At 51.6% G+C, this 23230-nt stretch overlaps 1 protein-coding gene across 1 annotated transcript in view; it reads right to left on the reverse strand.

Moving 5' to 3' along the window:
* map3k9 (mitogen-activated protein kinase kinase kinase 9) overlaps positions 1-20070 on the reverse strand; it is a 32524-nt gene extending 12454 nt beyond the window's left edge. The window contains exons 1-8 of the mRNA XM_056295453.1: positions 19659-20070; positions 17523-17936; positions 10845-11025; positions 7926-8074; positions 4492-4667; positions 3133-3373; positions 2482-2604; positions 1043-1184 (exon numbers count right to left, since the gene is read on the reverse strand). Of these exons, the coding sequence (XP_056151428.1) occupies positions 1043-1184; positions 2482-2604; positions 3133-3373; positions 4492-4667; positions 7926-8074; positions 10845-11025; positions 17523-17936; positions 19659-20070 (1838 nt within the window). The remainder of the gene's footprint in view (positions 1-1042; positions 1185-2481; positions 2605-3132; positions 3374-4491; positions 4668-7925; positions 8075-10844; positions 11026-17522; positions 17937-19658) is intronic.
* Positions 20071-23230: the final 3160 nt, after the last annotated feature.

Genomic DNA, 23230 nt, shown 5'->3' on the forward strand with positions numbered 1-23230 from the left:
TCCTCATACTTAAGTGTTACCAACCAGTAATAATGACCAATTAAGAGCCAATATGTTGCTAATTTGCATGCTAATAAGCACCTAATTAATGGTGACTACGTTCCCCATACTAAAGTGTTACCAACCAGTAATCATGACCAATTAAGAGCCAATATGTTGCTAATTTGCATGCTAATAAGCACCTAATTAATGGGGACTACGTTCCCCATACTAAAGTGTCACCAACCAGTAATAATGACCAATTAAGAGCCAATATGTTGCTAATTTGCATGCTAATAAACACCTAATTAATGGTGACCACGTTCGCCATACTAAAGTGTTACCAACCAGTAATAATGACCAATTAAGAGCCAATATGTTGCTAATTTGCATGCTAATAAGCAGCGAATTAATGGTGACTACGTTCCCCATACTAAAGTGTTACCAACCAGTAATAATGACCAATTAAGAGCCAATATGTTGCTAATTTGCATGCTAATAAGCACCTAATTAATGGTGAGTACGTTCCCCATACTAAAGTGTTACCTACCAGTAATAATGACCAAGTAAGAGCCAATATGTTGCTAATTTGCATGCTAATAAGCACCTAATTAATGGTGAGTACGTTCCCCATACTAAAGTGTTACCAACCAGTAATCATGACCAATTAAGAGCCAATATGTTGCTAATTTGCAGGAAAGGCAGGGCCGGAGGGGATGACACGCAGCAAAGGGCCCGGGCCGGATTCGAACCCAGGCCACTGCGGTAAGGACTCAGCCTTACGTGGTACCCCTCCACCAGGTGAGCCACCAGGGCGCCCCCCCCTACAAAAACATATCTTAAGCATGTATAAAAGTACATTGTGAATGCAATATGAATATTTACAGATCAGCTATTTTTGTCTCACTTATTGAAAACACCCTATCCTCACGTAAAGGATTTTAGTGTGGCGTGAGCTTCATCTTTAGGCGGGTAACGTACGCCGTGGATCTCGATCTGAAACCCTCCGGTGTTGGGATACCATTAAGCACATGAGGAAACTTCCCCAGTACCGCCCACTCACCTGGCGTCAGCGCTGTGTTCTCTGTGTGGCCCGGACCCGCGGGTTCTGCCTTTCTTCCTGGACCCCGTCCTCTCTCCCTCCTCTTCCTCCTGCTGGAGCCCAGCGTACCGGCCCCAGGCTGTACACCCCTCACCCGGAGTGACTGCAAAACAACAGACGGACTTGCATTTAGGAGACAAGTATCAGAGGCCGAGTGCTGGAGAAGCATGTCTGTTCTGAAAAGCAGACTGACGCCCCACATGGGGCTCAGATCCATCCATCTATCCATTATCCAAGCCGCTTATCCTGCTCTCAGGGTCGCGGGGATGCTGCAGCCTATCCCAGCAGTCACTGGGCGGCAGGCGGGGACACACCCTGGACAGGCCGCCAGTCCATCACAGGGCCCACACACACACATTCACACCTAGGGACAATTTAGTACGGCCGATTCAGCTGACCTACAGGTCTTTGGACTGTGGGAGGAAACCGGAGCACCCGGAGGAAACCCACACAGACACGGGGAGAACATGCAAACTCCACACAGAGGACGGCCCCCAAGGTTTGGACTACCCCGGGGCTCGAACCCCGGACCTTCCTGCTGTGAGGCGACCGCGCTAACCACCGCGCCACCCCATTAAGTTGCTTGCTGGTAACAAATAACAAGGTCACTGCCGAGTTTATCAGTCTCACACCAGCAGAGGGCTCTTCCAGACTTTGACAGTCATTACGCCACACGATGGCGGTAGATTTGCAGTACACAGTGAAGGGTTGACGCTAGATCCAACGGGGTGTAGGCACGGAAGCAGCCGTGATTGGCTGTTGCGTCAGCCAATAGACAGCGCGGAACCTCGAAGCGCACTGACTTGAAACAAACGATGCGCACTGAAACGTTTAGCTAGCTAGCTTACAGCTGACCTTAACACAGGCAGATCGTGCTGTCACGCTGGCTAACGTTAACGCTGGCTCACAATGGACATTCAAAAAAGGGTTTAAACCCTAACCCTAACCAACAACCAATCACGTCTACTTCCGTGCCTACACCCCGTTGGATCTAGCGTCAACCACGAAGAAGGCTCGCAACCTCCTCTAGATCAATGTTTCTCAACCCAGTCCTCAAGGACCCCCTATCCTGCAGATTTTCTTTGCAACCCTGAATAGGTACCTGTTTGTAGTTATTCAACCAATCAGCAATGAATGTCAGAGTTTGCACACCTTGCATAATTAAGTGCTTTGAGGTGATTGGTCGAGTAAGTAAAAGCAGGGCTACCTATGCAGGGTTACAATGAAAATCTGCAGGACAGGGGGTCCTTGAGGACTGGGTTGAGAAACACTGCTCTAGAGGCATAAAGTGGCAATACCAATTATGAACAGTAAACTTCCAAGTCTAAACTTCTAGTCTAGAAGTTAGCCAAGTCAAAGACTGGATTCGGTGCTGGGCGTCGGACCCGGACGGTGCTTACGTTGAATGGCTCTCAGGCGGGGCAGCATGGGCGGACTGGTGGGAGGGGTGGAGGAGCTGCCCAGGAAACTCCGGCGCCGGTCATGTGAGGGTGAAGCCTGCACCGTGATTTTATGCTGAAAATCTGAACCCACCAACACCCAAATGACAGACGTTAGTTTTTCCAATATTACAATTTTAGAATATTACAGTTTCAGAGGACATTTCACGTTTCTAGCAATTCTTTTAGCATATTAGAGACAGACAGATAGATGGATGGATAGACAGATGGATAGATATAACTGGACAGAAATTTGATATATAACATGATATATTTGTACATGTTTATTTCGCTCATATGGTAATTTGCATCTGTAGATATACCCATCTATGGCTTTATTTGTACTGTACTTTATATCAGTAAGATGTAAATCTATCGGTGTTTTTGGGGTTATTTTTACACATGAATGTAAGCGGTTATTTTCTTGCCCGGTGCGAGATTCGATACGGGGTGTACTGCACCACAAGGCGACATCACTAACCGCTCGGCTAAAGGGTCATACTCGTTAGACCCGTTAGCTAGGGGCTAACGTGTCTTATTAGTAGTTTACATGAAGAACAGAAGACAGACAGGACATCAGATGACAGCACGGGCATGCAGCCCCTCCAGTACCTGACGGCAGGCTGATCCGGTTCCCGTCCTTGAGTTTGAGGCGACTGCGGCGGAACTTGCCCTGGCGGCTCTCCACGCGAGGTTTCTCCTGGTAGAGTTGGTGGATGATGATGTTGAGCTCCCGCTCCAGGATGTGGATCTCCCGCTCCGCGAGCTCCTGTTCGCGCCTCCTCAGGGCCTCCTCCTGGCACTTCTGCTGCAGCGCCGCGCGGCTCAGCTCCTCCTCCCACGAGCGCAGCTCCTGTTTTGTCGGAAGCCCAGACAGACGATTTAGTTTAATTTTGGGTTTGACTTTATGCTACCGGTTGCCAAAATGTATGACGGCTTGTGGGTACCAAAATCCTCTACATAAACAGAAGCTGAAAATCACGTTTCTTTGACTTGATTTACATATTTGCATATATTTCATATTACTTTACTTAATTGCCAACCTGGATATTCTTTGGTAGATACTCTTTTACACATATTGGATTGGATTCTACAGCACACAAACAACAAGTGTTCATAGTGTTAAATGACTGTAAATTAAGTTTTTGTTACTTAGAATATGTTCCCCATACTAAAGTGACATCTTGATCATTACTAATTCACTGCACCCCCACCGCTGTTCTCTTTTAGTCTCTCCCTTGTGTTCCCTCACTTGGTATTGCCCATGCGGTCTCATTCGAGGTAGGATTGCACAGAAACACCATCGACAGAGATGTAAGTAAGACGTCCTGTATCAACGCTATCGCGTTCAATTAGTCTTTAAATAAAAAGCTTTGAAGTGTTGCTGACGTGTCAGCTTGCTCTTCTGGGTTGTCTTTTAGCTAAAAACATGATTCAGACGAGCTAACCCTAGCTCTGTTGAACAACTGCTGACACAACTTTTGTACAATGCCAATGTTAAGCGTCCAATCATGTAACATCAGTCAGTCAAAGGAAAATGTGCAGTCAATACTAGACCTACTTCCACATACAAACTTAAGATGAGGATCCCAGTTCATTCTGTTCACCACAAAGTCACACAAGAGTTGTGTTTCTTTTTTCTTCTCAAATGCCAGCTTATGCAACATCCATCTCCACCTTGTATTAAAATGATTATACCGGAGATGAGCCTCACGGCTTTCTCCTATTCTCACGTGACAATCTTAAAATAGGTAGATACTCTTAGATTCTTATGTCCTTATTTCTACACATCTTCAGTAAACTTTAGTCTTCCTACTTGTGGAATATTGTTTGAACATCCTACCAAGTCATATTCCTTTGTTTATGCAAACTTGCTTGGCTGTCAGTAATGACACACGACAACATGAAAATCGATCAGTGCAATCAATCAACCGACCAAGCAATCAAAAGAGCCCCCCCCTCCCCAACCACCTTCTCCTTGGTCCTCAGCTGATCGAACAATTCCTGGATCTCCACTTTCCAGTCATCCTGCAGAGAGTTGAACGACTCGGCCGGCATCTCAAAAAAGCCGGACTCCTCGATGGCTGTCAGCTGATCCAGAATGCTGGTGAACAGAGGCCTGAAGTGAGGATCAGGGCTCCAGCACTCTGTGGTGAAAGATGAGAAAGATCAGAGGACTTGCATAATACTTCGCCCCTCTGGACACAAGACACTGGACCCTCAGCGGAAGTTGTGTCCGCTCCGCCATAATACTGAACACACTCCTCCTGCAACACAGTCACGCTTTACCAACCGGGCTGTTTCTTAAGCCGTATTTTGACGGGTTTACTATGCGAGTGTCACCTTTGTTGCCTGCCATCTGTCCTGTTGCTTACGTGAGTTCTGAGGTCTATCAGACGGGTGTATCTGTGTGCATCTATAGGTTTTCGTGTTTGTGTACTATTAAATTGCCTCTGGCCCCCTTGACATCTTACCGACATCTCTGTTTAAAAATGTCATTGGCTGTATTGGTCCTGCTGTGCTCTCCATAATCAACAACTCCATTATCTGGCCATGTCCCTGCTCAAATAAAACAAGCTGTTATTCAGCCACTTCTCAAAAAAAAAAAATCAATGAAGGATCCTTCTCTATTCTACCCCATCTAAATTGCCCAAACTCTAGCCCAAAATTACAGGCCCATCTCCAGGTTGCCTTTTGCAGCCAACATTTTAGAAAAAGTGGTTGCTAAGCAGCTCACAACTGCATTACACGAACATAATATATTTGTATAAGTTTCAGTCTGGCTTCCGCAGTTGCACTCAACAGAAACAGCTCTCCTTAAGAGTCTCAACTGATATCTTGATGCATGGTGATGCACGAGAATGTTCAGTGTTGGATCTCAGTACAGTATTTGATACTGTGGACCACTGTATCTTGGTTGAGAGACTTGGGCAGTGGGTGGGTATCTCTTGGGTCAGCCCTGCAGCGGTTCTCCTCCTATTTTGATAGGAATTTTACAGTTTTTGTTGGCAGCTTTGCCTCTTCATATGAAATGCTATACTGTGGTGCGCATCAAGGTTCAGTCCTTGGTCCTATTCTGTTTGCCTTGTCTATGCTTCCCCTTGGACAGATAATAAGCCACTTTGAAAGGCATCTCCTTATCACTGCTAAGCAGATGATATTCAATTATATGTCCCATTTAAACCTCAAAACAGCTAAATTGTCAGCTTTAAATAACTGCCTAAACCAGTGTTTCTCAACCCGGTCCTCAAGGAACCCCTATCCTGCAGATTTTCATTGTAGCCCTGCATAGGTAGCCCTGCTTGTACTTACTCGACCAATCATCTCGCAGCACTTAATTATGCAAGGTGTGCAACATCTGACAAAATTCATTGCTGATTGGTTGAATAACTACAAACAGGTACCTATTCAGGGTCGCAAAGAAAATATGCAGGATAGGGGGTCCTTGAGGACAGGGTTGAGAAACACTGGCCTAAACGCTATTAAAAATTGGATGGCAGATAAGTTCTTACAATTAAACGCAGACAAAACAGAAATGCTTATTTCTGCCCCTCCTAGTCTTGTCCCTAAGATAAGGGATGGTCTTGGGTCTCTTGCCTTGTTGGTTAAATCCTCCATAAGAAATCTAGGTGTCGCTATGCCTCAGGCTCTGACTCTGGACCAGTGTGTCAGGTGTCTGATTTGCTCTTGTTTTTTCCAACCGAGAAACGTCGCAAAGCTCAGGCCCCTCGCGTCTCAATCGGATATGTAAATGTCAATCCATGCTTTTATATTGTCCCGCCTTGACTACTCCCTTTTCACCTGCCTCGGGAAAACTTGCCTGGATCGTTTACAAGTGGTCCAAACTCTTGACCGGGGCCCTCAAAAAGGTCTCATGTGACACCGATTCGGCTTGCACTTCACCGGCTCCCCCTCAAATTCAGAATCCAATTCAAAGTTCTTGTGATCACCTACAGAGCTCTGCATTGTCAGGCTGCTGCCTACATTAGAGATCTACTGCGGCCCCACGTCACCAGCAGGTCTCCAAGGTCCTCTGATGAGGGTTGGCTGGTTGTTTCCCTCGATCTAGTAAGCTTAAAACTAAAGGAGGCCGCGCTTTTGAGGTTTTGGCTCCTAAACTTTGCCACTCTCTTGGACTTAAGATCTGTGGATACCTTTAAAAACCAGCTCATTTGCATTTCTGTTTGTTTTACATCTGTATGATGTACGTTTATGCTTCATTTCCTCTGTGAAGCCCTTCGCGACGTCTCTGCTCCTGATAGGTGCTTTAAAAATAGTCACTTACAAACGTCCGAGTGTGCTGTGTGATTAGCTCTGTTGTGATGTGCAATAGTGAAATCATAAATATGACTTATTTGGAAACAACACGTAAATATAATAAAACATCTGTTTCCCGTGGTCACGTCGTATCAAGCATATGATTAAGCACAAGTTTCTTTGGCCACCATTTAACCTTATGCCTCCATCATGTCGACGCCTCAGTGTTTGGCAGCATGGACTGCAGTCTAGGCCGTGGTCACGGGCCTGCACTTAATCAGCCCTATATGTGTTGTAGGTTTTTGGATATGTGTGATGGCGTTACACTATAGTAGTGTTAATAGGTTGGCATTGGCCCATACCTCATCCATAAGCACGTGTGTTGTGCACACCCCCCCCTTGGTATTTCTTTAATTTCATTAACACCCCCTGCACAGACCACATCATGCCCGCTATGACGAAAGGCAGTTATGGTCCTCCATAACAGAGTACCATATTTAGTCCATTATGATAGGATATGATTATATCTGTGCAGTGTTTACGACATATCTCCATTAAAAAGACATGCCGGGGGCGTCCGGGTGGGATCGCCGGTTCGATTCCCCGTGTTGCCTCCGGCTTGGTCGGGCGTCTCTACAGACACGACTGGCCGTGTCTGCGAGTGGGAAGCCGGTTGTGGGTACGTGTCCTGGTCGCTGCACTAGCGCCTCCCCTGGTCGGCCGGGGTGCCTGTTCGGCGGAACTGGGGGGGGGGGGGGAATAGCGTGATCCTCCCATGCGCTACGTCCCCCTGGCGAGACTCCTCACTGTCAGGGGAGAAGAAGCGGCTGGTGACTCCACATGTATGGGAGGAGGCATGTGGTAGTCTGCAGCCCTCCCCGGATCGGCAGAGAGGGTGGCTCAGAAGATTGGGGTAATTGGCCGGGTACAATTGGGGGGGGGGGGGCAAAACGACACGTCAACAAACAGTGTTTTACTAAAACTAGCTAGCCCCAAATTGTTATGGTTCTGCAGGAAGAAACATGTTTGTGAAGAGATTTTGGTTCCACGGTCCACCACACTTGATCCTTGGGCAGCCATTAATAAAAATGGTCTGGGTAAGCCCCACATGAAGGACAGCAAGACAGACAGCGGCGTTCTCTCCTTACCCTCCATAAGACGTGCGAAGGGCTCGGGACACGTCGACGGGACGGGTAAGGCCAGTTTATTCATGGCCACGCCGTAGGCCACCGCCAGGCCATCGATCCCCCGGAACGGCACCTCCCCCGTGAGCAGCTCCCACAGCAGCACGCCGTAACTTCATTGGTGAAAAGAAGAGAGAGAGAGAGAGAGAAACAAACTGTAAAGGGTTCAGCCAATATTCATCAACATATACGTATAGACACACACATGGGCACACAAATACACACAACTGTTATGATTGGGTTGAGCAAACTTGATCATTCTTTTACAGATGATCCATAGCACCTCAACTGATGTGGGAACGCTGTAGAAACTGGGACGATGACGATGGGACATCCCAGCCCTCCCTCCAGGACCACACCGGGACAACACAGGCAGACATAAGACAGGTCTATATGACCGTACTGCGAAGACCCCACACCACAACGAGAAGCCAGGACCAAGCACCGGCTAGCATCTGGGTAAATACGACCACAGCAGCAGCAGGAGAGCAGAGCCTCCAGTGGGCAGGGGCTGGCCACAGGACAGCTGCTGTCGGGCCGGGGACGGTGCCAGTCACAGAAAAATATGCTAATTTGAATTGAATTGATATTCCTACACGTTAAAAATGGTTAAATAATCATAAAAATATCAAAAATAAAATATCAAATAATACAATAATAACCTTTACTCATGGAGCTATACTGTAGAATGGGAAGGATGAATAGACGAGTACTGACTGCGTCGTCCAGTTTACAACAAAGGAAACAAAACCCACCGATGCAGCAACCGAGCGGTGTGCGCCACGCCCTAAACGGTGGATTTCCGACAACATCTGACCCAGATTTGCTCAACTGATGACCGCGGGTCACGGGCACGGCGGCAGGAGGAATTCCTGTCCGCATTTAGTCTCCCCCCCCAAATCACCGGTGTGGTAAACGCACGCCGCCTCCTCGCGGCCGGCTTAGCTATCCATCACCGTGTAATCTGGTCTGAGAGGGAAACTCCACATCCAGTCCGAAATAGCCCGGCTCGCTGGCTTAATGACCCCGCGGGCCTCCCTCCCTCCCTCCCTGCACACCGCGCTCGTCCTCCCTGCAGCCGCGACACACAACAGGACTCGCGAACGATCCGTCGCACAACATCGGTGTGATTGCACTGAACGTGAGTATGTCACAGCACCACGATGACCCAAATGAAACACCAGGAAACAGAACCCAGAAGGGATTTATGTTAATATATGATGCCACTTGGTGACTTCAGCTAACAATTAAATCAAATTCTTCAATGAGAAATGGTGCATGCAGCTGTCACTGCAGCCTATCAACACAAACTAAGTTGCTCCTAAGGGAAGCTTTTCCATGTGGCGTGCAGGTCTATGTGCAGGTCTACTGCCTGCAGGCTCTGGTTCTCCCTGTCCAACGTGTCACTGTGTGATGTGTGGCGTGCAGGTCTATGTGCAGGTCTACTGCCTGCAGGGTCTGGTTCTCCCTGTCCAACGTGTCACTGTGTGATGTGTGGCGTGCAGGTCTATGTGCAGGTCTACTGCCTGCTGGGTCTGGTTCTCCCTGTCCAATGTGTCACTGTGTGATGTGTGGCGTGCAGGTCTATGTGCAGGTCTACTACCTGCAGGGTCTGGTTCTCCCTGTGCACCGTGTCACTGTGTGATGTGTGGCATGCAGGTCTATGTGCAGGTCTACTGCCTGCAGGGTCTGGTTCTCCCTGTCCAACATGTCACTGTGTGATGTGTGGCGTGCAGGTCTATGTGCAGGTCTACTGCCTGCAGGGTCTGGTTCTCCCTGTCCAACGTGTCACTGTGTGATGTGTGGCGTGCAGGTCTATGTGCAGGTCTACTGCCTGCAGGGTCTGGTTCTCCCTGTGCACCGTGTCACTGTGTAATGTGTGGTGTGCAGGTCTATGTGCAGGTCTACTGCCTGCAGGGTCTGGTTCTCCCTGTCCAACGTGTCTCTGTGTGATGTGTGGTGTGCAGGTCTATGTGCAGGTCTACTGCCTGCTGGGTTTGGTTCTCCCTGTCCAACGTGTCACTGTGTGATGTGTGGCGTGCAGGTCTATGTGCAGGTCTACTGCCTGCAGGGTCTGGTTCTCCCTGTCCAACATGTCCCTGTGTGATGTGTGGCGTGCAGGTCTATGTGCAGGTCTACTGCCTGCAGGGTCTGGTTCTCCCTGTGCACCTTGTCACTGTGTGATGTGTGGCGTGCAGGTCTATGTGCAGGTCTACTACCTGCAGGGTCTGGTTCTCCCTGTGCACCGTGTCACTGTGTGATGTGTGGCATGCAGGTCTATGTGCAGGTCTACTGCCTGCTGGGTCTGGTTCTCCCTGTCCAACGTGTCACTGTGTGATGTGTGGCGTGCAGGTCTACGTATGTGCAGGTCTACTGCCTGCAGGGTCTGGTTCTCCCTGTCCAACATGTCACTGTGTGATGTGTGGTGTGCAGGTCTATGTGCAGGTCTACTGCCTGCAGGGTCTGGTTCTCCCTGTCCAACATGTCACTGTGTGATGTGTGGCGTGCAGGTCTATGTGCAGGTCTACTGCCTGCAGGGTCTGGTTCTCCCTGTCCAACATGTCACTGTGTGATGTGTGGTGTGCAGGTCTATGTGCAGGTCTACTGCCTGCTGGGTCTGGTTCTCCCTGTCCAACGTGTCACTGTGTTATGTGTGGCGTGCAGGTCTACGTGCAGGTCTATGTGCAGGTCTGGTTCTCCCTGTGCACCGTGTGTCAGTGTGTGATGTGTTGGTACGTGAGCAGCGATACACGTCTGCCCCAGCGGCACCAAGGCTACACTGTCCGTGTGTCTACGTGGTTACCGTGCGGTCCGACTGTACAATACCAACGAGCAAAGATAACGACGCAGTCCGCGACTGCGCCCATCCCGGCGCTTCCCCACCTCCAGACGTCGCTGCCCTTCGAGAAGGTGGATGAGCGGATGACCTCAGGAGCCATCCAGGCATAGGTGCCCGCGGCGCTCATCTTGGTGGTGCGATGCCACTCGCGGGCCAGGCCGAAGTCCGTGATCTTCAGGGTCTTGTTGCTGAGGTCGTCCATCTCCACCCGCTCCAGGATCAGGACTGCAGCCCGACACGAGAGAGGATGGCGGCGGTCGGGCGGGCGGAGGGGCAGGGAGGGGAGGGTGGGGGTGGGGTGGGTGGGTGTGTTGATTAGAAGGTTTCGGCAAAAGAAGGAGGTGGTGGGTTTGGCGGGGGGTGGGGGGGCACACAATGGAGGGGAGGCGAGCGGATTGGCAGGTGGATTGACGGTTTCAGGGTTGGACATTTTGGGAAGGGGCCAGATGGGGACAAGAGAAACCCAAAAACACACACCGAAAGAAAAGTGCACACACACACACACACACAGTGGAGATGGGGAAAAGACAGGGTGGGGTTTTGTGGTGGGAGGCGAGAGGGAAGGATCAGGGAGGTGAAAGAAGAGGCAAGGAAAGGAGAGAAGGGAAAAGGAGGAGAGGAGAGAAGAGAGAGAGACACTGTTAAAACGGCGGAGCGGCCGGGCCGGAGGGAGAGCAAGGAGCAAAACAGGGCGCACCGACACCAGCGCTGCGCAGCAACTGCGCAGTTGCGCTGCGCAACTCTTTTAACGGAGGCATCCTAACCGGTCTACCAGCCCTCAGCTGACGCCGCAGAAGCGGCCCGCCCTTCCGCTCGAGCGAGCGCCGGAGGAACCGGGATATCCCGCCGCTAGGCGGCGGCAGCGGCACGGCGAACCGCGCACACCACCACCCCCCACCCGCCGCCACGGGCCATCTGCCGCCGCGCGGCCCCGCGGAGATGGGCGTGGCGCACTTCGAAGCCGCCTGCCGCCGCCTGGCGCTCACGTGGCTCTGATGTGACGGAGAGCGTTTCCAGAGAAACCAAACCCCCCCCCCCAACATGTGGTGGTGGCGGTGGTGGTGGTGGTGGTGGTGGGGGGGTACAGTTAGGCTCAGCGCGCGCGGCCGGGATTAGGGGGTCTGACCCCCCTCCTCCCTCACCGGGGGGGTCGCTGGGGTTCAGAGTACATACGCAGATGTGCAGTGGCGGGCCACGATAGAAGCGCGCACCCGAACAGCGCGCGTCTCAGAAGGCGCGAGGACACGTCAGCTGACCGGCTGATGACGCTTTTGGAAATGATTGGGGACCAAGTCACCCAGGATAACGCTCAGTCAGACCGTTTCCTTCTTTTTTTGGGACCCCCCCCTCCTCCCCCTTTTCTCCCCAATTGAATTTGGCCAATTACCCCACTCCTCCAAGCCGTCCCGGTCGCTGCTCCACCCCCTCTGCCGATCCGGGGAGAGCTGCAGACTACCACGTGCCTCCTCCCATACACGTGGAGTCGCCAGCCGCTTCCTTTCACCTGACAGTGAGGCGTGATTTTTTTCGTACCCGTTTTCCGGGAACTCTGCCTCTGATTGGCCAGTACTCGTTGCCTCCGTTGATTAGGTTGGTTAAGGTTAGGGTTAGCCAATCAGAGATAGAGTAGGGGCGGGTCTTCCCGGAATCCAGGTGAACGCTCGCTCAACGAGTACTGGCCAATCAGAGGCAGAGTTCCCGGAAAACGGGTACGAAAAAAAATCACGCGACAGTGAGGAGTTTCACCAGGGGGACGTAGCACGTGGGAGGATCACGCTATTATCCCCAGTTCCTCGCCCCCCCCCGAACAGAAGCCCCGACCGACCAGAGGAGGCGCTAGTGCAGCGACCAAGACACATACCCACATCCAGCTTCCCAATTGTGTCTGTAGGGACGCCCGACCAAGCCGGAGGCCACAACGGAACAGACCGCCACGCCACCCGGATGGCCTCCATGTTCCTTCTTTGAATCACCTGCAACCTCCGTCCACATGGGAACCCACACCGCGCTCCACCTGGCTCGGCTCTTCACCACATGTGTGGTGCCAGTGAGACAGACGTTCATGTCCAGTGTTTATGTCAGGTGTTTATGTCAGGTGTTTATGTCAGGTGTTCATGTCAGGTGTTCATGTCAGAGGTGTTTATGTCAGGTGTTTATGTCAGGTGTTTATGTCAGGTGTTCATGTCAGGTGTTCATGTCAGGTGTTCATGTCAGGTGTTTATGTCAGGTGTTCATGTCAGGTGTTCATGTCAGGTGTTCATGTCAGGTGTTCATATCCGCTGTTCATGTCCGGTGTTTATGTCAGGTGTTTATGACCGGTGTTCATGTCAGGTGTTCATGTCCGGTGTTTATGTCAGGTGTTCACGTCCGGTGTTCATGTCAGGTGTTCATATCCGCTGTTCATGTCAGGTGTTTATGTCAGGTGTTTATGTCAGGTGTTCACGTCCGGTGTTCATGTCAGGTGTTCATATCCGCTGTTCATGTCCGGTGTTTATGTCAGGTGTTTATGTCAGGTGTTCATGTCAGGTGTTTATGTCCGGTGTTTATGTCAGGTGTTTATGTCTGTTGTTTATGTCCGGTGTTCATGTCAGGTGTTCATGTCCGGTGTTTATGTCAAGTGTTCATGTCCGGTGTTTATGTCAGGTGTTCATGTCCGGTGTTTATGTCAGGAGTTCACGTCCGGTGTTCATGTCAGGTGTTCATATCCGCTGTTCATGTCCGGTGTTTATGTCCGGTGTTTATGTCAGGTGTTTATGTCAGGTGTTCATGTCAGGTGTTCATGTCAGGTGTTTATGACCGGTGTTTATGACCGGTGTTCATGTCAGGTGTTTATGTCAGGTGTTTATGTCCGGTGTTCATGTCCGGTGTTTATGTCAGGTGTTTATGTCCGGTGTTCATGTCAGGTGTTTATGTCCGCTGTTCATGTCAGGTGTTTATGTCAGCTGTTCATGTCCGGTGTTCATGCCCGCTGTGTTTATGTCACATGTTCATGTCAGGTGTTAATGTCCGGTGTTTATGTCAGGTGTTCATGTCAGGTGTTTATGTCCGGTGTTTATGTCCGGTGTTCATGTCAGGTGTTCATGTCAGGTGTTTATGTCCGGTGTTTATGTCAGGTGTTCATGTCCGGTGTTTATGTCAGGTGTTTATGTCAGGTGTTCATGTCAGGTGTTTATGTCCGGTGTTCATGTCAGGTGTTTATGTCCGGTGTTTATGTCCGGTGTTCATGTCCAGTGTTCATGTCCGGTGTTTATGTCAGGTGTTTATGTCCGCTGTTCATGTCAGGTGTTTATGTCAGCTGTTCATGTCCGGTGTTCATGTCCGCTGTTCATGTCCGGTGTTCATGCCCGCTGTGTTTATGTCACATGTTCATGTCAGGTGTTAATGTCAGGTGTTCATGTCAGGTGTTCATGTCAGGTGTTTATGTCAGGTGTTCATGTCAGGTGTTCATGTCCGGTGTTTATGTCAGGTGTTTATGTCCGCTGTTCATGTCCGGTGTTTATGTCAGTTGTTTATGTCCGCTGTTCATGTCAGGTGTTCATGTCCGCTGTTCATGTCCGCTGTTCATGTCAGGTGTTTATGTCCGCTGTTCATGTCCGGTGTTCATGTCAGGTGTTCATGTCCGCTGTTCATGTCCGCTGTTCATGTCCGGTGTTCATGTCCGCTATTCATGTCCGCTGTTCATGTCCGGTGTTCATGCCCGCTGTGTTTATGTCACGTGTTCATGTCAGGTGTTAATGTCCGGTGTTTATGTCAGGTGTTAATGTCAGGTGTTTATGTCAGGTGTTCATGTCCGGTGTTCATGTCCGGTGGTCATGCCCGGTGGTCATGCCCGCTGTGTTTATGTCACGTGTTAATGTCAGGTGTTTATGTCAGGTGTTCATGTCAGGTGTTTATGTCAGGTGTTCATGTCCGGTGTTCATGTCCAGTGTTCATGTCCGGTGTTCATGTCTGCTGTTAATGTCCGGTGTTTATGTCAGGTGTTCATGTCTGCTGTTAATGTCCGGTGTTTATGTCAGGTGTTCATGTCAGGTGTTCATGTCAGGTGTTTATGTCAGGTGTTTATGTCAGGTGTTTATGTCAGGTGTTTATGTCAGGTGTTCATGTCAGGTGTTCATGTCAGGTGTTTATGTCAGGTGTTCATGTCAGGTGTTCATGTCAGGTGTTTATGTCAGGTGTTTATGTCAGGTGTTCATGTCAGGTGTTCATGTCCGGTGTTCATGTCCGGTGTCCACAGTGTTTGGCTAAACGCTGCCCATCCCATTGTCATGGCCGGACAGAACAACACATACTGTACTGTAGTCTATATATACAGACACCGGTCAGCGGCCGACGGCATCGTGTGGCTGTTCTAAACGTTAGACCATTACAACAAGGTGGTGGCGGTGGGTCCAGAACCTGTAGGTCCCTTGTGGCTCTTGTTGTCAGCAGGCTGGGGATTACAATTAGAGAAAAGAAAGCAAAAAAAAAAAAAAAAGCAAAAGAAACGCAATCAAGTTAAAAACTTTCTGCACATTAATCTTAACTTAAAAAAAAAAAAACTTGCAAGAGTGTGTCAGGTGTGCTGCAACCCTAACCCTAACCCAACCCTAACCCTAACCTTAACCTTAACCCTAACCCTAACCTAACCCTAACCCTAACCCAGTGTACGTACTGTAGACGCCTTCACCCACGGACCGCTACCCGCTATCGACACACACCGTGGGTTCGAAATGCGCATGTGTGCGCACTGCAGGGTGCTGTGTGTTGGTGTACTTGTGACCCGGGGACGGCAACTCGTTAGCCGGGCTTAACGCTTCAAAGCAGCCAATGGCCCTCGAGGACCCGAGTTAACCACTGGGGAAGGGACCAATGAGAGGCCAGCAGCTGGTTCTAGGCCTCGTCCCAGCATCCAATAGGCGGGAACGTTGGGCAAATCCGGTGTAATAGGCTTGGGATTTAGGGGATCCGGGAAAGGAAAAAGAAAGATCCCCCCCCCTTCCCCCTCCCCCCTGCCCCGCTCCACAAACACACAAGTGAACTCTTCTATCCGCACAATGAGGATGGAGGAACTTATCCTGCCTTTAAAGCCGTGTGTCTATATGATAACCTGGCCAGACAGCGGAGCAGGAGTTTACCGTGCGGTTCAGCACAGTCAAAGCTACAATCCTGAGGCTCTACATGCAAACAAATCCCCGGTTTGTTGGTCCCCATCACACGTGCGTTGGAAACAAAAGCTAACAATAATAACAAAAAGGGATTTTCCAGGGAAAAGGGACACATGAATAGAGTTTCGCCAGTCACCAGAAGTGGACAGGTAAGGCGGACGGGCAGTGAGCTTGACAAAGACAGGATATGGTTGTGGCCTGCAAGCGGGTACGACAGACCGTGTTTGGGGGAAAGACCTCAGCCGAAATATACAAGTGCCATGAAAAACGCCGAAAACCCCTCGTCTCAAGCACTTCTTCCTTGTTGGGCGCGAAGGCGACGACGCACAACGGGGATGGTGACCGTTTCGTTTTCTCTGGGATTTGGAGTCATCAAATACAAACGCAACTGTCAGTACTGGTGTCGGAGTCAGTACTGGCGTCGGTGTCAGTACTGGTGTTGGTGTCAGTACTGGTGTCGGAGTCAGTACTGGTGTTGGAGTCAGTACTGGCATCAGAGTCAGTACTGGTGTCGGTGTCAGTACTGGTGTTGGAGTCAGTACTGGCATCAGAGTCAGTACTGGTGTCGGAGTCAGTACTGGTGTCGGTGTCAGTACTGGTGTCGGAGTCAGTACTGGTGTCGGAGTCAGTACTGGTGTTGGAGTCAGTACTGGTGTCAGTACTGGTGTCGGAGTCAGTACTGGTGTCGGAGTCAGTACTGGTGTCTGTGTCAGTACTGGTGTCAGTGCTGGTGTTGGAGTCAGTACTGGTGTCAGTACTGGTGTCGGAGTCAGTACTGGTGTTGGTGTCAGTACTAGCATCGGAGTCAGTACTGGTGTCGGAGTCAGTACTGGCGTTGGTGTCAGTACTAGCATCGGAGTCAGTACTGGTGTCGGAGTCAGTACTGGTGTCGGAGTCAGTACCGGCGTCGGAGTCAGTACCGGTGTCGGAGTCAGTACTGGTGTCGGAGTCAGTACTGGCGTCAGAGTCAGTACTGGTGTCGGAGTCAGTACTGGCATCAGAGTCAGTACTGGTGTCGGAGTCAGTACTGGCATCAGAGTCAGTACTGGTGTCGGAGTCAGTACCGGTGTCGGAGTCAGTACCGGCGTCGGAGTCAGTACTGGCGTCGGTGTCAGTACCGGCGTCGGTGTCAGTACCGGTGTCGGTGTCAGTACCGGTGTCGGAGTCAGTACCGGCGTCGGTGTCAGTACCGGTGTCGGTGTCAGTACCGGTGTCGGAGTCAGTACCGGCGTCGGAGTCAGTACCGGTGTCGGTGTCAGTACCGGCGTCGGAGTCAGTACCGGTGTCGGAGTCAGTACCGGCGTCGGAGTCAGTACTGGCGTCGGTGTCAGTACTGGTGTTGGTGTCAGTACCGGCGTCGGTGTCAGTACCGGCGTCGGTGTCGGCAAATTAAACAAAAACGACCACCTTCAGGATGGCAGCTCTAAACCCTAAAGCTAAAGCTGTGCAAAAAGAGAAGGCCGACGGCTTGGAACAGCAGGTGACTGGTGTGCTGGGGTGAACCACCTCTGCAGTAACAGACCCGCACAACGACAAAGACACACACACACACACACACACACACACAGGGTTTCTTACTGTTGCTGGACTTGAGGTCCCGGTGGATGATGGGGACGATGGCCTGGCTGTGGAGGTAGAGCATGGCGCGGGCGATCTGCACGGCCCAGTCCACCAGCGTGCACGGCGGGATCCGCTTCCCGGAGAGGGCCCGGTTGAGGGGGCCGCCCCGGGCCAACTCCATCACCAGGCAGAGGTTGGGCTCCTGCAGGCACACGCCCAGCAGGGCCATGATATTGGGGTGGTCGAGCATGGCGAAAAGCTTGGCCTCCTGACGCACGCTCTCCAGGGTCTGGCCCACGTCCTCGTCGGGGTCCCGACGCGCCGCCTTCACCGCCACCTCCGCGCCGCGCCACACCGCCCGGTACACCTTCCCGAATCCACCCACGCCTATGATCTCCTCCAGCGTCAGCTCGGAGAAGTCGATCTCCAGCACTGCAAGGAGGGTGGAAAAGGGGAAAAACACATTTTAGCCCACGACGCCCGTCCCACTAGAAACAAGCACCCGTATGCATCACCTTTAAACGCACACACACAGGACCAGGTGTGCAGCATGACAGCTGCATTCCAACAATGATAATAATACAAGAAGAAGAAGAAGAAGAAGAAGAAGAAGAGTGTTGTTATGCATCATCGCTACCCCAGAGGGATACTCTCTTTTTCCCCGGGTGCTCTCCAGATATAGGAGCGCAGGTTCAGACCAGACCGCACAGTGGTGCAGTGGTTAGCGCGGTCCCCTCACAGCAAGGAGGTCCTGGGTTCGAGCCCCGGGGTAGTCCAACCTTGGGGGGGGTCGTCCCGGGTCGTCCTCTGTGTGGAGTTTGCATGTTCTCCCTGTGTCTGTGTGGGTTTCCTCCCACAGCCCAGAGACATGTAGGTCAGGTGACTCGGCCTCGCTAAATCCTCCCTAGGTGTGTGTGTGTCTGTGTGTGTGTGTGTGTGTGTGTGTGTGGCGGCCTGTCCAGGGTGTCTCCCCGCCTGCCGCCCAGTGCCTGCCGGGAGAGGCTCCAGCATCCCCCGCCACCCCGACAGCGGGATAAGCGGTTCGGATAATGGATGGGTGGTTCAGACCAGCGATTCAGTGCCTTGCTCAAGGGAAAACGTTAATGGGGCCTGCCTCAGTTCCAAAACTGGGTCATCTAGTGAAGCGATGACAGCTTGGCCGCCCACCCCGCCGTGTGGCGGGACCATCTTACACGCCCCTACACAGTGTAGAGACGTGGCCCGGATGTGGCCGGCGGAGGGGGAGAAGAGGGTCAACCGAGTCATTGTCTCGCTCCGGGACAGCTGTCATGAAAAAGCCCCCCCCCCCCCGAGTCTGGCAGGTCCCATGGCTGTGGCGGGGGACAGACTGCGGACCGCTAGTCTACTAAGCAGACTCGATGAATATTTCAGGTGGGACGGTTTGGGGAAAGTAGGCCAGCCGCCCTCGGACTACGACGGATAAGAAGGAAACGGAAACCGAGACCCGGGGCAAGCAACACCATCCAACCCGAACAGGAGCTGGTTTGAACCCTCGGGCCTGGAAAGCGCAGGGTCCAGTGTGACGTCACAACCGAGAGGCCGCTGGAGCCCGCGGCTCTTCCACCGCCCGTACAGGCCGATGTGAGGTAAGGGGGCTTTCCCGCGTGGCTCCACCGCAGGGCGGTGCGGGAAGTGGTCGGTGTGTTGTGAGTCTGAGGCCTTGGCTTGACCTTCATATTGGGCAGCTTTCTTCTCCGAGCCGGAGCTCGGCCGTCTGTCGGCCTCCAGCATCTCCCGCAGCTGAACGCATCGCCCCCTGCAGACACAGATCAGGGGAGAACGGCCATAGTGATGCGGAAGTGTGCAGGGAAACAGGGTGGCAGCAAGCGGAGTAAAGGCGATGACACAACGCATGGCTACGGTGCCTGGGGGGGGGGGGACTCCAGGCCGACGTCTGGTCCCCTCTGCAGCGCTGGCGGCGGGGTGTGTGTGGACGCCTGGCTTGACAGGCAGCCATATGACGCGTGACGGCCCTCGCGCAGGACGCCTGGTTTGCAGGCCGATAGCGGAGCACACTGCGTCTATACGGTGACATAGCACTCCTGGATAGCGGTGCTGAACCGGGGGAGGGAGAGCGGGGGGGGGGCGGCTCTCCGCTCTCCGCTCGGCTATGCGGCACAATGGGATACTCACGGTGTAGGGGAGGCACCGCGTAGTCGGAGTACCGCCGCTGCTCCGAGGTCTCCCGCGTCTTGCCCGAGATGCCGCTGCCGATGCTGACGTAGTTGCTCGGGAAGATGCCCACCCGGTCCGCTATCATGCCGGTCCACCAGCCCTCGTCCCCGGACACCAGCGAGTCCTTGGACAGGACCTCCACCAGGTCCCCCCTCCGCAGGCTGAGCTCGTCGTCCGCGGTCGCTTCGTAGTCGAACACCGCCGTCCACAGACCCGGCGCGGCCGAGGCGGCCGAGGCGGCGGCCGAGGCGGCGCTGCCTCTCTCCGGCGTCGGCCAGCGAAAAACATCTGTCTCCGCTTCATCCGAGGAGGAGGCGAAAGCCCCCGGGGGACTCGCGCTCGTCTCCGAAGCAGGTTTGAAGACGTCCATTGAAGCGGTCCATAGGGGCGACCCGGACCACTGGGCAGGCGCATGTGGACATGCACCTGCGGCGGGGTGTGCAAGGCTCGGCGGAGCGCCCTGCATGCAACGGGGGAGGGGGGGGGGAGGGGGGAAACCACACACACACACACACACACACACACACACACACACACACACACACACGCACACACAAAGCTGCGACGCAACCGGCGCGCTGAACTGCGGCTAAACCCCGTGCAGCTACCGCCTCTCAGACGCCATTCTTCTGCTCGGCCGCCCGGCTGAGCGGGATCCTGTCATGGCGAGAGTCTTTTTTTTCTTTTTTTTTTCTGTAACGCGCAATTTCGCCCCATAACGTCGCCGCGCCGCCGACTCCCCCCGGACCCCCTCGCTCGCTTTACGGTAGTGCCGACGTACCGACCGTCGTCCCCCCCCCCTCGCTTTCAATTGGCGCGCCGACACGTCAATCGCAGCGATTGTCCCCGCCCTCACCGAGGCGCCCGAGCTCTGATTGCCTTTATTTCAAGTGAGCCGCTGCTCCGCGCGCACGCGCACGCGCACGCGCACACATCTACTCCCGTATTGTCACAATGTGTGTCAGGTGTGTGGTGTGTGTGTCTGTGTGAGAGTCTAAACTAAAGGACTTGGGGCCTTGATTCTTTTTGGGGGTTATTGGGGATGATCAGGGGACACCTATAAAAAAACAGCAGAAAATTAAAATTATGCATAATTAATTATGCATAAATATGCAAAATATGCATTTTCCTAAAAATGGCTAAAAACCACTTTTCTCGGCATTTCAGGTGATTCTGAGCATCTTTGATTTTTTTTCACCTATATAAAAAAAAAAATTCTGGGACTTAGAAATGTTTTGGCATTATGCAAAATAAATGCATTTTTGCAAAAATGCATTTATTATCCTCATTTTTTTTGGAGGTGGTAGGTATTGTTCCAGAGAGGACCAGACAAATAACAGAAAATTAAAATAATTATAATAATTATGCAAAATATGCATGTTCTAAAAATGGCTAAAAACCACTTTTCTCGGCATTTCAGGTGATTGTGAGCATTTGGGGGGAGGGAGTTGGAGTGGGGGGGGGTTTAGGGGCAGGGGGAAGGCGGTTAGCTGGCAGGATGAAGAGGAGGGAGATTTAGACGGGTGGAGAACCAAACCGCTACATTGTAGCGGGGTTCTTCTAGTGTATATATATATATATATATATATATATATATATATATATATATATATATTAACCAGGGCCAACATTATCAGACGGTACACACGGACATGAGTAAGTTTTCTTCAAATTTTCTCCTTTATTGAGTTATTGACCCCAAAAACAAAATAAACAAAACATGACAAAGTAATCAACGTAAGATTAATTTCCATGCAGAATTCCCTGAAAGAAAAAACAAAGATCATAAGAAGGAGTAGAAAAGAAAAAAAAGAAGTCATTGTAACAAACAATCAAATGAACAATCCCACCATTTCAGTGATGTACTGTGAAGATGAGAGGGGTGTGTGTGTGTGTGTGTGTGGTGGCTGGAATTCAACCCTTCACAGAACACAATGTCGTCAGCTATCAGCTAAACCAAACCACTTATCGGTCACACCACTGAGCTAAAAACTTAAAAACCCCACAACAACAACAAACCGCCCCTCTCTCAGCAAGATGCAACACTGAGAAGACTCGAGGTGGCTTCTGGGGGACCAAAACTGGTCGGTTTCCTTTGCCACACTCGTTGGGTGCGATGTGATTAAAACCCAGTGGGTCAAAACAAGAAAGAAAGAAAAGAAAAGAAAGGGAAAGAAAAGAAAGAAAGAGAAAAGCATTGTGGTCAGACATGAAGAATACAGATGTGAAGACAGCCTCGACCAGTTACAGTAGATGTACACACAGTGGAGGAGCAATGATCGGAGGCTGCAGAACATCAGGAATAATAATTAAAAAAAAACCCAAAAAATCCACCAGGAGTGAACATCAACCAAAATCCCACTTAGAAACGCCATTGTTGAGGGCTGTCGTGTGTGTGTGTGTGTGTGTGAGGGGGACTATCAGTGACATCATCGGTTCGGAAGATGGCGACAGATGTAGTGGTGGTGGTGGTGACATGTGATCGCCAGACCCCCCCCCCCTCGCCGTGGCGGAGGTTGGACTTGTTTGGCTTGGCCTCCGCAGTTACGCTAACGCGGGCTCATGACGCCACGTGGGGACCGACCCGCGGGTCGTTTGTGCCCCTTTCCCGCTACACGGTACCGGCTCAACTCGACTCGCCCTTTTTTTTCCCGTACCGGCATTTCGGTAACCGTTACCACTTTTCTGGTACCACGTTTGACGAGCGGGTACCAAAATCAAAGCAGACCTCTGATTGGTCAGAGAGACGCGTCACTGCGTCGTTTTGCGTCATCAATGCGCGCATGGGCTATCGCTCGGAGGCTAGTTCCCGTCGATGCAGAGAACGGCCAACTGAGCATGCGCAAGTACTCGTCGCCTCCGTTGTGTGGGTAGGTCAAGGTTAGGGGCGGGGTTAGGGTTAAAGTTAGCCAATCAGACGCAGAGTAGGGGCGGGTCTTCCTAGAATCCTAGCGCCTGGACGCTACGCGGGGCGTGTGGAGGCGCGGTCGAGGCCTTTCGCGCATGCTCAGTTGACCCTTCTCTACTCCATTTCCGTTCTCTGCATCGATGGGAACTAGCCTCCACCTTTTTAAATACCGAAACGGTGGGAAGCAGAGTTACCTTAAAAGTACATTTTGAAATTGGAAAAAATAGCCGAAATCCAGCTACACCGAGGGGGTAGCTAGTCGAGTCGAGCCGGTGCCATGTGGTGGAAAAGGGGTATGAGAAAGGCTGCTTGCTCTTCATCATGCACCAAATCAACCTTTAGCGAGAGAGAGAGGAAGACGAGGAGGGGAAGAAACAGAGAGACTGTGGGAAAGAGTGAAAGACCCTATTAATAAACAATATAACTTATACAATTAGAGATATCTCTTGCCTTTTATCCCCCTTTAGACGCGCCCTAACAAGTAAGCGTTAACAGGACGTTATGCCTCAGTGCTGAGCTCCAAGACACGTGTCAATCAAGATGAAACCGTGGCGGCTCGCACAACGGAAACAAAGAAGCCCGCCGACGCCCTCCGGCCGAGCGTCTTCCACGTCATCAACAT

Source organism: Lampris incognitus, chromosome 16 (assembly GCF_029633865.1).
Source record: "Lampris incognitus isolate fLamInc1 chromosome 16, fLamInc1.hap2, whole genome shotgun sequence".
Lineage (NCBI taxonomy): Eukaryota > Metazoa > Chordata > Actinopteri > Lampriformes > Lampridae > Lampris > Lampris incognitus.